This window comes from Schistocerca americana, chromosome 5, assembly GCF_021461395.2.
Source record: "Schistocerca americana isolate TAMUIC-IGC-003095 chromosome 5, iqSchAmer2.1, whole genome shotgun sequence".
NCBI classification, from domain to species: Eukaryota; Metazoa; Arthropoda; class Insecta; order Orthoptera; family Acrididae; genus Schistocerca; species Schistocerca americana.
Window position 1 is genome coordinate 441,932,194 of NC_060123.1, and position 13,417 is coordinate 441,945,610.

The 13,417-nt window shown below is 38.3% G+C and overlaps 1 protein-coding gene across 1 annotated transcript in view; it reads left to right on the forward strand.

Moving 5' to 3' along the window:
- LOC124615295 (COP9 signalosome complex subunit 2) overlaps positions 1 to 7,468 on the forward strand; it is a 95,989-nt gene extending 88,521 nt beyond the window's left edge. Inside the window, exon 9 of the mRNA XM_047143081.1 lies at positions 6,763 to 7,468. Within this exon, the coding sequence (XP_046999037.1) occupies positions 6,763 to 6,907 (145 nt within the window). The 3' untranslated portion in view covers positions 6,908 to 7,468. The remainder of the gene's footprint in view (positions 1 to 6,762) is intronic.
- The last annotated feature ends 5,949 nt before the right edge of the window (positions 7,469 to 13,417 follow it).

The following is a 13,417-nucleotide window of genomic DNA, read 5'->3' on the forward strand; positions in this document are numbered from 1 at the left end:
TTGTTAAGACATTTTTTATTGTATGTATACCATGTTAATTTTTGAGCTTTTTATCATTTTGTTAGTTATTACTTGCCATGCACGCTTCTTATCCAAATCGTATGTTAAAATTTCAGCTGCTATTTAAATTGTTTCACTTTCCTGTTATTTACTGTTATGTGGCTGATTATAGGTGGATCTCAGCCTTCTCAAATGATGTGTGAACTCCTGTTTCTTGTGCTGTATTTTGTAGGCTCTTTATAGTATAGTGTGATTATTGATGTCTTCTTCTTAACATAATGTTTTGTAAATATGCCCTCATTGTGACACATCCATCAAATGCAACAGAAAAAATTAAAATTAAAAATCAAAAAATTGCAGAGTAGTTATAAAATATTCAAAAGGATATTTTATTCAAATACCAGTAAAAAGTGTGATACTGTAAATTAAAAATGTAAAATAGAAAAACATCTGAGCTACGGCAATAATGGTGTTTGACATCAACAAAAATAAGTGCTTTTGGCCAGGTCATTTCTGATTCTTTACTTTTGTAAAGATTAAAAAAAGAAAACTGAGACTTAAAGAATTTGACATTTCCAGTGTTTTTCACAAGTACCTTTACAAACATTTGTGGCATATTAGACCAAAATAAAAAAGACCATATAGACATATGTCCAAAACTCCTCCATTTTACACATAATGTAATCGGAGCTTAAGGTCAATACATTAAAGGTAAAAGTCAACAGAAGTGTTTAATCACTAATTAAAATTCATTTGTGATTATCTCATTGCAAGTCACTCCACCTGATCAAGCCATTGTACTGTCAGTGGTGATATGTTGTCATGAAGTCATTTTTATATAATTTGATATTCATATACATTTGAGATTAGTTTGTCTTGAATGTTTCCTCTGTGTAGTATAGTTGACCTACCTGATGAATGTTCCATCTACCCGAGTTAGGATATTCATTTTGTGAGTAGGCAAATGTAAGGTCACATGAATGGTAATAAATATGTGGCTATATAAAAACATGTGTTCAGGTAGAATACATCATATGCTGTTCATTGTGGCATTGCTGGAATAGGCTCCATAGCTCTGCAAAATGTGGATTGACACAGATCTACAGTTGCTCATATCCCTGACCAGGAACAAAGCATTCTGCAGACTGCCTGTCAAAACAAATCCAGGTAGCGGCACATGATTATTCCTTGGCGTGTGATACATGTTGTACTACCACATGGGACAGTTGATGTATTTGAATCATCTCACACTTGTACAGGGCCCTTGCCTACCAATAATTGAACAGGGAAGATCATTTTCCTGTGACTTCTTGCAAGAGCTGCCAAATCCTTTGTTTGTATCTTCAGTCTTGTTTACAAATGAGGAAACATTTTGAAAAGATGAAATACCAAATTTTCACAAACATTTTTTTGTTGGTGGAACACATCCCATGCCATCAGTCTGACAAGTTGTTGAGCTGCCAGAGTGTTTCAGAACTCTATAATTCTATCTCTGCATGTTGAGTTGTGTTGCTGCACTCTTGAAGATGTCAGTTCCTCTAGATAACATATCTTCTAAGTTTGGTTGAATTTCATGCCATTCTGTTTCCATTTCTAGTACAGGAAATGTTGTGTTTCCATTTGAGACCTTTGGGTCCATAGCTGAAGTGTAGGAAAACAGTCTTACTGTAGGAAATGGTCTTGTCTTCATTGTCTAGTACAGTCTCTGTGTTCATGTGAAGCTCATTGTAGTCCCAGCAAGCAGCAATCTAAGTCTAATCTGTGTGTGAATGAAAGAGGTATTATTGAGCTGATTATGTTGTGTAGAGTCGAAGGTGATGCCATGCTCATATTCTACATCTACATGACTAATCTACTATTCACACTCAAGTGCTTGGCAGAGGGATCATTGAACCACCTTCAGACTATTTCTCTACAGTTTCATTCTTGTTGGAAAAATGAACACTTAAATCTTTCTGTGCAAGCTCTGATTTTTCTTTTTTTTATTATAGTGGTCATTCCTCCCTCTGTAGGTCGAAGTCAACGAAATGTTTTTGCATTCGGAGGAGAAAGTTCTTGATGGAAATTTTGTGGAAAAACGTTCTGTTGATGAGAAGGGAAGGAAGGTCCAGAAAACTGGAGATGGAATCCAGGCTCCAGGGTGTAGGACAGAGCATTTAATGCAACTCAGTAACGATGTGTATGAGTAAATGACAGAGAAAAGTTAGGAACCCAATTTGACTTTGTTCGGCAAAGGTCCACCACACCTGTCTTCATTGTAGAATTGCACCAAAGCTCCCACTCATCTTGCGGAAATAGCAAAATTTTTCCACCAGCGGCATGACAAACAAATAGTTCTATGAGGGTGGTTTGAAAAGTTCTCGGAATCACCACAAGAGGTCAGCCCTAATGCAATGAGTTGTTTGTGATGTTCATTGGACGGTTGCCTGTAAATATGTGCCATGTCAGTGCTCTTGGAAGAGCACAGTGACGGTGATGTCATTCTGTTGTTCCCAAGTAGTGATTTGCGAAGATGGAAAAAATAGAGATTCGAGCAGTGATTAAGTGCTTTGTAAAGAATGGTATGAAAGCAAGGGACATTCATGCTGATTTCCAGAATACACTGGGGGACTCTGCTCCTTCATATTCAGCTGTTGCCAAGTGGACAAATGAATTTAAATTTGATTGGGAGAGCTTAGATGATGATCCGCGCAGTGGTCTGCCAAGATGTGTCACTATTGCAGAAATTGTTACAAAAGTGCACAAAATGGTCATGGAGGATTGCTAATTGAAAGTGCATGAAATTGCTCACCCTTGCCAGATGTCATCTGAAAGGGTATCTGAAATGAAAAAATTATCTCAATGATGGGTGCCGCAACTCTTGACGCGTGCCGTCGCCATGGCAAAATTACACGAACTAATGTATGAATTGTTGCCACACTCGCCTTATTCACCTAATAATGGCTGCATCAGACTTCCATCTCTTCCCAAAACTGAAAATTTTGCTTAGTGGATGAAGATTCACTTCAAATGAAAAATTGATAGCCAGAGTTGACAACTATTTTGCAGACCTGGAGGAAACTCATTTTAGAGGTGGGATCAAGTGCATTAATCTACAAGGAGACTACATTGAAAAATAAAAAAAGTTTCAGTGATGTAAGCACTTTTTTTTCTATGCTGTTCAGAGATTTTGCCAAACCACCCTCATAAGTTGTGTAGCAGTTGTGAAGAGCATAGTATTTATAATCACTCTCAGCAATATAATGCCAGGATAGACCAAAACCACAATGTGGTCCATTCACTGTTAAGTATTTCTAGAAATGTGGAGAATTATAGATTGAATAAAAAGTGTGTGTCCTGGATTCATGCCGCCCCCCCCCCCCCCTTTGCAAATGCCTATAGATTTCATCTACGTAGAAAGATTTTCGTAAAGATTGCCATGTAATGATTTTCTGTAGGTGCCAGGAACCTCAAATATGCAATTGAGCGTAACATCAGGCACTTTACTGGGAACACTCCTCATCCAAATTTCAAGATTACTTTTAGAATGATACAGTAAGTCCTGGGTGAAGTCTTCATTTGAACAAGTAAACACAGGGGTTCAGGTGTTGCCCAAGAGGATGGGACGATTATGCACGTGTGATTGATCCTCCTCCTCTTACATGCTTGCGTCACATATGAGATGGTTTACATCTGAATTTTTTGGTGAGAAGTTACTTGCAAAGCTAATTTACAGAAAATTTCTGTGTAACTAGGCATTTTCTGGCCATTCCCTGTAATTTCCAAATTTTCGTTTGGCCTTTTAGCATAAATGTTTGTGAAAGACAAAGCTGTCAAGAAGCTGTAGGTGCTGTTACAACAATCAGTGGAGAAATGGAAAGGTAGTTTGGACAGTACAAATGGTAACAATTACAATATTTGTACTTCTCTATCAAAAGATACGATTGTTGTGTTAGAAAGACGAGCTTTGCACATCAGTACGTAACAATGAAAAATCTAAAAGCTTTTACAGATATACCATGCATAATTGAACATCATTTGGAAGTCACAGAAATTGAACAGGTACACCTGGATGGATAAAATTTATTATAATATTATTTCCAGCTTAAAATAATGAATGAGGAATGGCAACATACAGACATAGTAGAATAAAAAGTCCTGGGTCACAGTCCTCAGTGAGCTCTTCACTGAGCAGTTCAATAATAAACATTGAAACACGCAAAAAGCATTTCTGACTGTCCACAGGCCTCCCCAATGGGAAAACTTCTCAACTTCTTTAGTGAATGAGAGGGTGTACTAAAGTGAAAAAATAATAGGGAGACTATTGTACGTGTAAGTTTCAATTAATCTCCAATAGATCTGATTGAGGGCACTTTGAGTTAATGCTACCTAGCCTGTGTTTCCTTGTCACAGCAACATCCCCAATAAGAATAGGATGACAGTGCAACGATGGTTGATAATTTGTCTCTAAATCTGTCTGTCTTTCATGAAACAGATGTGTACCCTACAGTGTTTATGTGACCATGATGTCCAGATGGTAGCAATAATGCATCCCCGTCAGTCTGGATTAATTACAAATGGGAAAGTAAAATTCCACAGAATTATAAATGTTATCTCAGTTATACCATTGTGGGAGAATTTACAGTTTGAAGAATGGAAAGTGGTTTATCATGTACACAAAGTAGACGGGAAATTTAATTATTTCCAAAAAATATTTTTACAGCATTAAGAATCCAGGTTTTTTAAAATAATAGCTTAAGGAAAATGACAGTATAAAAAAGAGGGACAGCATGTGTGATAAAGATCATCCTACAATAGGAGCTTTATTTGATGTAGAGAATTAGCTTTAATCAAGGCTTAAAAATGTGCTACAAACACTGTTGCGAAATCTTTCGCCACATCATTGAAAAGGTAAAACCATGTACTGTGCACAAAAAAATTTGAAATTCTTGGAACAAGGTAGGAACACTCTGCAGCATTGCTAGGAATTAAGCAGACTCTCTAAGGCAAATGATACTTATCTCCCTAATGACAGCAGCAGTGAGACAGATGATATTAAATTTGATTCATTGACCACAACATTCAGAGTTCTTCCTAGATGTAGCTGAAAACACAATCACAGAAATCATTAAGTCACTAAAAAGTAAGAATGTGGACCTTGTTCATGTCTCGGCCAAAGTAATAAAATTCTTTGCTGACTTTGTTACCTCTGTAACCAATCAGCGCCAAGGTGTAAGCCCTGAAATTATGCAGTCGTAACAGCTACTTACAAATGTAGAGATAAGCAACTGACCTCTGCCTACGGATGCAGATTCCCCTGCCCTTTACCTACCAGCTACATCCCCTGCGTGCACCTCCACAGGCCACACCATTGTCACCCTCTCCAATTTCCTCATATGCTGCTCTTCCCCCTTTCACTTTGCTTTTTTTCACGTTACCACCATCTACCCACCTAAGATCACTGCTTGCCCTATTGGACCAGCACAGTAGCTTCTGTGAATGACATGCCTAATTTTTGGCATGATAAAGGTGATTGTAATCTCTGTTCACCTAGACAAATAGTGACCAGCGGCTCACGAAACAATCAAAAACATTTTGTAATTTCATTGACCAGAGATCCAGAGTTCCCTTTATTAATTTGTTGGAACAAGGGTTTTTTCATGCCAAAATAGTAAAATAGGCTTTGTACGGAAGAAATTCAATGATATGACTCATATGTAAGTCTGACCCGAAATTTTGTAGTAATATATATTGAATATTGCAATTTTATGTATATGGCTAGCTTGAAGTTTATGCCACTCTTCCTGGAAACAAGGACATATAAATGAGTTAATGATGATATGAATATAATAGAGGGAAACATTCCACGTAGGAAAAATATGCCACTCTCCCTGGAAACAAGGACATGAGTTAATGATGGTATGAATATAATAGAGGGAAACATTCCACGTAGGAAAAATATCATATGAATATAATAGAGGAAAACATTCCACGTAGGAAAAATATGTTTGTGTGTGTATATGTGCGGATGGATATGTGTGTGTGTGTGCAAGTGTATACCTGTCCTTTTTCCCCCCCCCCTAAGATAAGTCTTTCCGCTACCGGGATTGGAATGACTCCTTACCCTCCCCCTTAAAACCCACATTCTTTCGTCTTTTCCTCTCCTTCACCCTTTCCTGATGAAGCAACCGTGGGTTGCGAAAGCTTGAAAATTATGTGTGTGTTCGTGTGTTTTTTATTGTTTATATTGTCTCTATCAACGTACCAACGCTTTCGTTTGGTAAGTTACAGCTTCTTTGTTTTTAGATATATGAGTTAATGATGAGTTCGATTCGTACACCTCTTTTTCTGTGCTGGAAAAAAAAAAACATAACTCTTAGTGAATAATGAAATTGTGAAAATACATTTGTTTTTTCTTTTCACAAGCCTTTGGCTACTATTAATCTACTTCCGGGTTGCTATTCCTATAGGTGAAAAGAGGTAACAGACATCTGTGAGGAGTCAGAATCTGGTTTAGGTGAAAAAGTTGTCTGCTGACACCCCCCCCCCCTCCCCCCCCCCTCCCCCCCCCCCCTCTCTCTCTCTCTCTCTCTCTCTCTCTCTCTCTCTCTCTCTCTCTCTCTCTCTCTCTCTCTCTCGCGCGCGCGTGCGCGTGCGTGTGTGTGTGTGTGTGTGTGTGTGTGTGTGTGTGTGTGTGTGTGTTTTATTATTTTATGCATTATTCTCACTTTAGAAGAGATTTGCCATATTATTTGTTCTAATGACTTTTAATTTTGCCAACAGCACCATCCGTGGTCGCATAGACCAGGTAAACCAGGTTCTGGAGCTGGACAAGCAGTCACTCTGTGCTACGAGGTACTATGCACTGGACAAGTGGACGTCACAGCTTGCAACCCTGCATGTGGCAGTTGTCAACAAAATGGCGTAGGAACTACACAGTTTCTCCTTCCCTCCATCCAGATGTTTCCTCTGTGTGAAACTCGCATATGGAGTCTTCATATCTTCAGCAGTGTCATTTCACATAGTAATGATACTCTTCATTTCATCCATTGTTTCTACAGCACTGCTACAGGGCATTTACTTTCCTCCAGAATGTGAAGAAAGATTTTCTGTGATTTTTAAAATGTGAAATACTAGTAAAATGACAATTGGTGTTAAGTGAAGCAACATTAAATTATAATATGTACTCTTGCTGTGTGCATCTGTTGCTGTGAGGGATGACAGAAGCTAAAAACGTGAATTTTGCAGCTGTCACAAACAATGTGCTTTCTTCCAAAGGAGTAAAAGAAAATTATTTGTCCTTAACATGTGTTGTTACATTATGAATGACCTTTCAGTGTTTGAAGGACTCTTTGGTTAACTTTTATCAGTTAATGTTATTTATATCCCTGTGTGCAAAAATGCTGGTATGTTTGAGTGTACCAAGCATAGTTAACAGGAATTTTGTTAAATGTCTACAAAATTAAATGTGTTTGAAAAGTAACATTTAGCAAATAACCTATGTTTTGTGCTCACAAAGTGGTGAACATTTGAATAGATAGTTTAAAAGAACAGCACTTCAGCTGGCAGTGAAATTGCTATTGATGATGTTGTGTGCCAAAATGCAGGAGTGATGAAATTTTACTATAGTAGTCTGATAATTCGCTCACACACACATGTAGATGGAAACCTGCAACACACACTATTTTATCACAATGTATGGTTTAAGTATCAGCCAAACTATCAGGGATTTAACGTGTGTGCAAACACCCCCCCCCCCACCCCCACCCCCCACCCCCCACCCCACGCACACACACACACACAACTTAAATATTGTTTTATGTGTGTGATGCTACAGGGTCTAACGAGAAAAAAAGAGTAAATGTTAATTCCATATAACAAGGGTAATACGATTAATTTACAAAAAAAGTTGCAGGGAAAATAAAAAATGTTTAAAGATTAGCACATATTGTGTAACACTGTACGACGACAGACAGTAAAAATATGTACATAAAATTAAAAATGGGAAGCAGCAATCATAAAAAAACTAAAGATCAGTGACTCAATAGTTCATTATTGTTGTCTCCCAAAATATAGTCAGCAGATTATTATTATTATTATTATTATTTCATTAAAATATGGCACCTTTCCACACTGGAAAGCCCCACAGCTAAAACCCTCATCATCCTTACCTTCTCACAGACTAAAAACATAATTTTCATTTTTCTCTCCATCCCCCTTTTTATTATTATTATTATTATTATTATTATTATTATTTATTATTATTATTATCACTATGAATTCAATACTTTCATTCTTTGAACTTCACACAGGAAACAAATCTTGCCTGGTAAAACAGACTACCTACTGGCTAACTATTGACATACTTAATCACAGTTCACACATTTGTTCTTTTCTTTCATGATAATTAAAAGGAAAAACTGTAATAAATGCCTGATTTCAATTTAACATTAATATAAACTGGGAAACTGGCAAACTGTGTCTGTGGTACTCAGCAAGCTGGGACTTCTTGGATCCATGTTTAGAATTATACCCGCCAAAGATAAACTCGAATGTATTTTCTCTCTTCCTAACTAAGCTTCATTACTTCATAGAAAGCCGGCCGAAGTGGCCGTGCGGTTAAAGGCGCTGCAGTCTGGAACCGCAAGACCGCTACGGTCGCAGGTTCGAATCCTGCCTCGGGCATGGATGTTTGTGATGTCCTTAGGTTAGTTAGGTTTAACTAGTTCTAAGTTCTAGGGGACTAATGACCTCAGCAGTTGAGTCCCATAGTGCTCAGAGCCATTTTTTGAACTTCATAGAAAAATCATTTAACAGCTCTTTACTTCAAAATACCCATGTGCTACCTTTAGCCAGCCCTAAAATAATAATTGAAAAGTGGGTTAAATTTCATTGCAATAGTTTCAAAAAAAAACAATGGTCATAGCTGTCGTTTTTCTTATACTTCCTTTCATTATAAATATATCATAATATTACTATTATGACAATAGAGAATTACCTGCCACTATATATCTTCTCTGTTTGGTGAGTAACAATCCATCCATTTTGTACTGTCATCTTCTACGCTTATAAATCACAATTACTTTGTGTGTGTGTGTGTGTGTGTGTGTGTGTGTGTGTGTGTGTGTGCACATCTATTGTTGACAAAGGCCTTAATGGCTGAAAGCTTTATTTGTGACAGTCTTTTTGTTCTGCCTATTCGTTTCATAATATTGTTACAGCCCACACTGGATGAGAACAAGGTTTCAATATGGTGTTGTCTAACTTACTATTCTGCACTTGGAAGAGAAAGGAATGGAATTCATAATGATTAGAATGCATGGTTTGTTATGCCATCTGGCCAATCAGGCACAGGACTGCAGTAGCACTTGCATAGGCAAACTTTCATACCTGTGCAGAAGCATCACAATCTTTACTACTCAAAGGAAATAGATACCTGTTAACACTTTCATGGTGTGTGCAGAGTGCAAAATTTATTGCAGTGGTGTTTCAGCATGGTGATTAGGATTTCTCACAAGGGAACCTCCCCATCGCACCCCCCTCAGATTTAGTTATAAGTTGGCACAGTGGACAGGCCTTGAAAAACTGAACACAGATCAATTGAGAAAACAGGAAGAAGTTGTGTGGGACTATGAAAAAAATAAGTAAAATGTACAATCTGAGTAGTCCATGCGCAAAATAGGCAACATCAAGGATGGTTGGAGCACAGGAGCGCCGTGGTCCCGTGCTTAGCGTGAGCAGCTGTGGAATGGGAGGTCCTTGGTTCAAGTCTTCCCTCTAGTGAAAGTTTAATTTTTTATTTTCAGACTATTATCATCTGTCCGTTCGTCCGTCCGATGCGATCACTTTTTTGGGAGTGATTATCACATCCACAAGAAAACCTAAATCGGGCAAGGTAGAATAATCTTTTTACCCATTCGCCAAGTGTACAAGTTAGGTGGGTCGACAACATATTCCTGTCATGTGTCGCACATGCCATCACCAGTGTCGTATAAAATATATCAGAGCACTTGCCCGCGAAAGGCAAAGGTCCCGAGTTCAAGTCTCAGTCTGGCACACAGTTTTAATCTGCCAGGAAGTTTCATATCAGCGCACACTCCGCAGTAGAGTGAAAATTTCATTCTAGAAACATCCCCCAGGCTGTGGCTAAGCCATATCTCCGCAATATCCTTTCTTCCAGGAGTGCTAGTTCTGCAAGGTTCGCAGGAGAGCTTCTGTGATGTTTGGAAGGTAGGAGACGAGGTACTGGCGGAATTAAAGCTGTGAGATCGGGGCGAGAGTTGTGCTGGGGTAGCTCAGTCAGTAGAGCACTTGCCCGCGAAAGGCAAAGGTCCCGAGTTCGAGTCTCGGTCCAGCACACAGTTTTATTCTGCCAGGAAGTTTTTATATCAGACGTGTTTTCCTGTGGAGGAATCGGTTGACCTATGACCTTGCGATCAAATGTTTTTGGTTCCCATTGGAGAGGCACGTCCTTTCGTCTACTAATCACACGGTTTTGTGGTGCGGTCGCAAAACACAGACACTGAACTTATTACACTGAACAGAGACGTCAATGAACGAACGGACAGATCATAACTTTGCGAAAATAAAGAAAGTAAATTTTTCACTCGAGGGAAGACTTGAACCAAGGACCTCTAGTTCAGTAGCTGCTCACACTAACTACGGGACCACGGCGCTCTTGAGCTCACACTCTCCTTGATGTTGCCTATCTTGCGCATGGACTACTCAGTTTGTATATTTTGCTTATTTTTTTCATTGTTCCACACAACTTCTTCCTGTTTTCTCGATTGATCTGTGTTCAGTTTTTCAAGATCTATCCACTGTGCCAACTTATAACTAAATCTGAGGGGGGGTGCGATGGGGAGGTTCCCTTGTCAGTGCTGAATTGTCAGTGCTGCACACCATCTGACATTTCTATCACCTTCATTGTAATTATTTAATTGTTTGAAAGAATTAATAGCTTTTTGTTCAGTAGAAATATTTATAGCAAATTTCATTATGAAACAGTTTCTTGTTTTTTGAAATATGAAGGAATGCGCGATTCAGTGCTGTAGCTTTGTTCCCACAAATGTATCTTGATTGTAAGCCCATCTTTCGTTTTACCATACACAACACATGCTCTTGTTGAGATTTGAATGTCAGCTATTTCAAATGGTCTTGAGAGTGGCAAATGTGCTAATTATCTCTTTCACAGCATCCATGGACATTTTGCTTCAGACCTTAATCTCTCCTGCAGCAGCATATGGGTTAAGATGAAAACTAGAACTGAATTTTCAGCATTCTTAAATCTATGATGTAGTTTTCATTTCACCCTAAATAAATAGCCCAAGGCACATAACATAATATGCACATATAGAAAGCAATTGCTGTCATAGTCCATTGTAAAAGTTAACGTGTAACTGCATGTCTAGTGCAATATTTCATTTCAAACTCTGTCTTATTCATATGCATTTTTGAGTCAGGAACACAAGTTACTTCAAGCCAATCTAATTGAAGGAAATTACAATGAATGTTTGCTACATGTGGAACCCATTGGAGCTTGCTGAAGGGGTTGAGAACAATCTCGAGCATTAAACAGAAACAAAGAGGATGTAGCAAACAGAATTATTAAACACAAAAACTTAAACCTGATTTTATAATGTAGAGGATAAGAGGAGTGGCAGTGAATCCATTAAATCAGTAGAGCTCTCAAATAGAAACTGTGTGTGAATTCAGATGTTAATCTTCTTCTATATATATAAAACAAAGTCGGGTTTGTTACAACACTTATAACTCGAGATCTGCTGGACCAATTTTCATGGTTTTTGATTTGTTGGATTTGTCTCCGCCCCGAATAGCAGAATACATCTTAAAAATAATGAAAAATTGACGATTAAAAATTTTCATGGGATTTGATTTGTTGGATTTGTCTCCGCCCTGAATAGCAGAATACATCTTAAACATAATGAAAAATTGACGAATACTTGAATATAGTGAATATAGTGTGCCCCACATTTCGTGCAGCATGTCAAGAGCTGAATTTGCTTGAAAACGATACTCATTGGGACACGACAATCGCTGAAGCAATTATTTCTGCATCTCCAAGTCAGATACACACATTATTTGCTGTCATCATTTCGACATGCTTCCCATCGAACCCACGTGACCTGTGGAACAAATACAAAGATAACATGTCAGAAGACATTTTATATCGAATTCGTGTCAGCTCAAGAAATCCTGATCTTGAGGAGGTGAATGAGGAGATGCATAACCAGGCTTTGCTCTTGATCGAAGATATGTGTTACCTCATGTGCGGCAGTTTGTTAGTTAGGTTAGGAATGCCAGCGCCAGATCGCGGAATGAATGACGCATTTAATAGAGAATTGGAACGTGAACGTGAATATGATCCACATAAACTAATCCAATCAGTTCAAACGAATGTACCACTGTTGAATCCTAAGCAGAAGGAAGTCTATGATACACTGATTAATGCAATTGATGATGGAAATGGTGGCTTATTTTTTTTGGATGCCCCCGGTGGAACTGGGAAGATATTCCTCATGTCATTGATTTTGGCCACTGTACGTGCGAGATCCGAAATTGCGGTAGCAATTGCTTCTTCTGGAATAGCGGCCACATTGTTAGACGGATGCCGTACGGCTCACTCAGAGTTAAAATTGCCATTAAACTTTCAAACTACTGAACAACCGACATGTAACATTTCGAAACACTCCGCAATGGCCAAAGTTTTAGTAGCATCAAAAATCATCATATGGGACGAATGCACAATGGCGCACAAACGCGCATTGGAAGCACTAGACCGAACATTAAAAGATCTGCGCAATGACTCGAAATGTTTTGGTGGTTCAATGATTTTTATTATCTGGCGATTTCCGACAAACACTACCAGTAATTCCAAGATCTACTGCTGCCGACGAAATAAACGCTTGCCTCAAAGCATCAAATCTATGGCGATATGTAAACAAACTTCAACTGTCTGTAAATATGAGAGTTGCATTGTTGAACGATCTATCTGCTGATGATTTCTCGAAGCAATTGCTGACTATCGGTAATGGCCGTGTTCCTGTTGACGAATCGAGCGGTTTGATTTCATTTCCTCCAAATTTTTGCAATTTCGTCTCATCAAAAGACGAGCTTATCAACAAAGTATTTCCGGATATCATTGCTAATCACAAAAATACTAAATGGTTAAGTGAGCGAGCAATTTTGGCAGCTAAAAATAAAGATGTAGATGACCTCAATTTTGTAATTCAAAATCAAATCGTAGGTACTCTGTATTCATTCAAATCTATCGACTGTGTAACAAACGAAGAAAAAGCCACTAATTATCCAACTGAATTTTTGAACTCCTTGGATGTGCCTGGTTTACCACCGCACAATTTACAACTGAAGGTTGGCTCGGTAGTCATCATGCTTAGAAATTTAAACCAACCAAAAC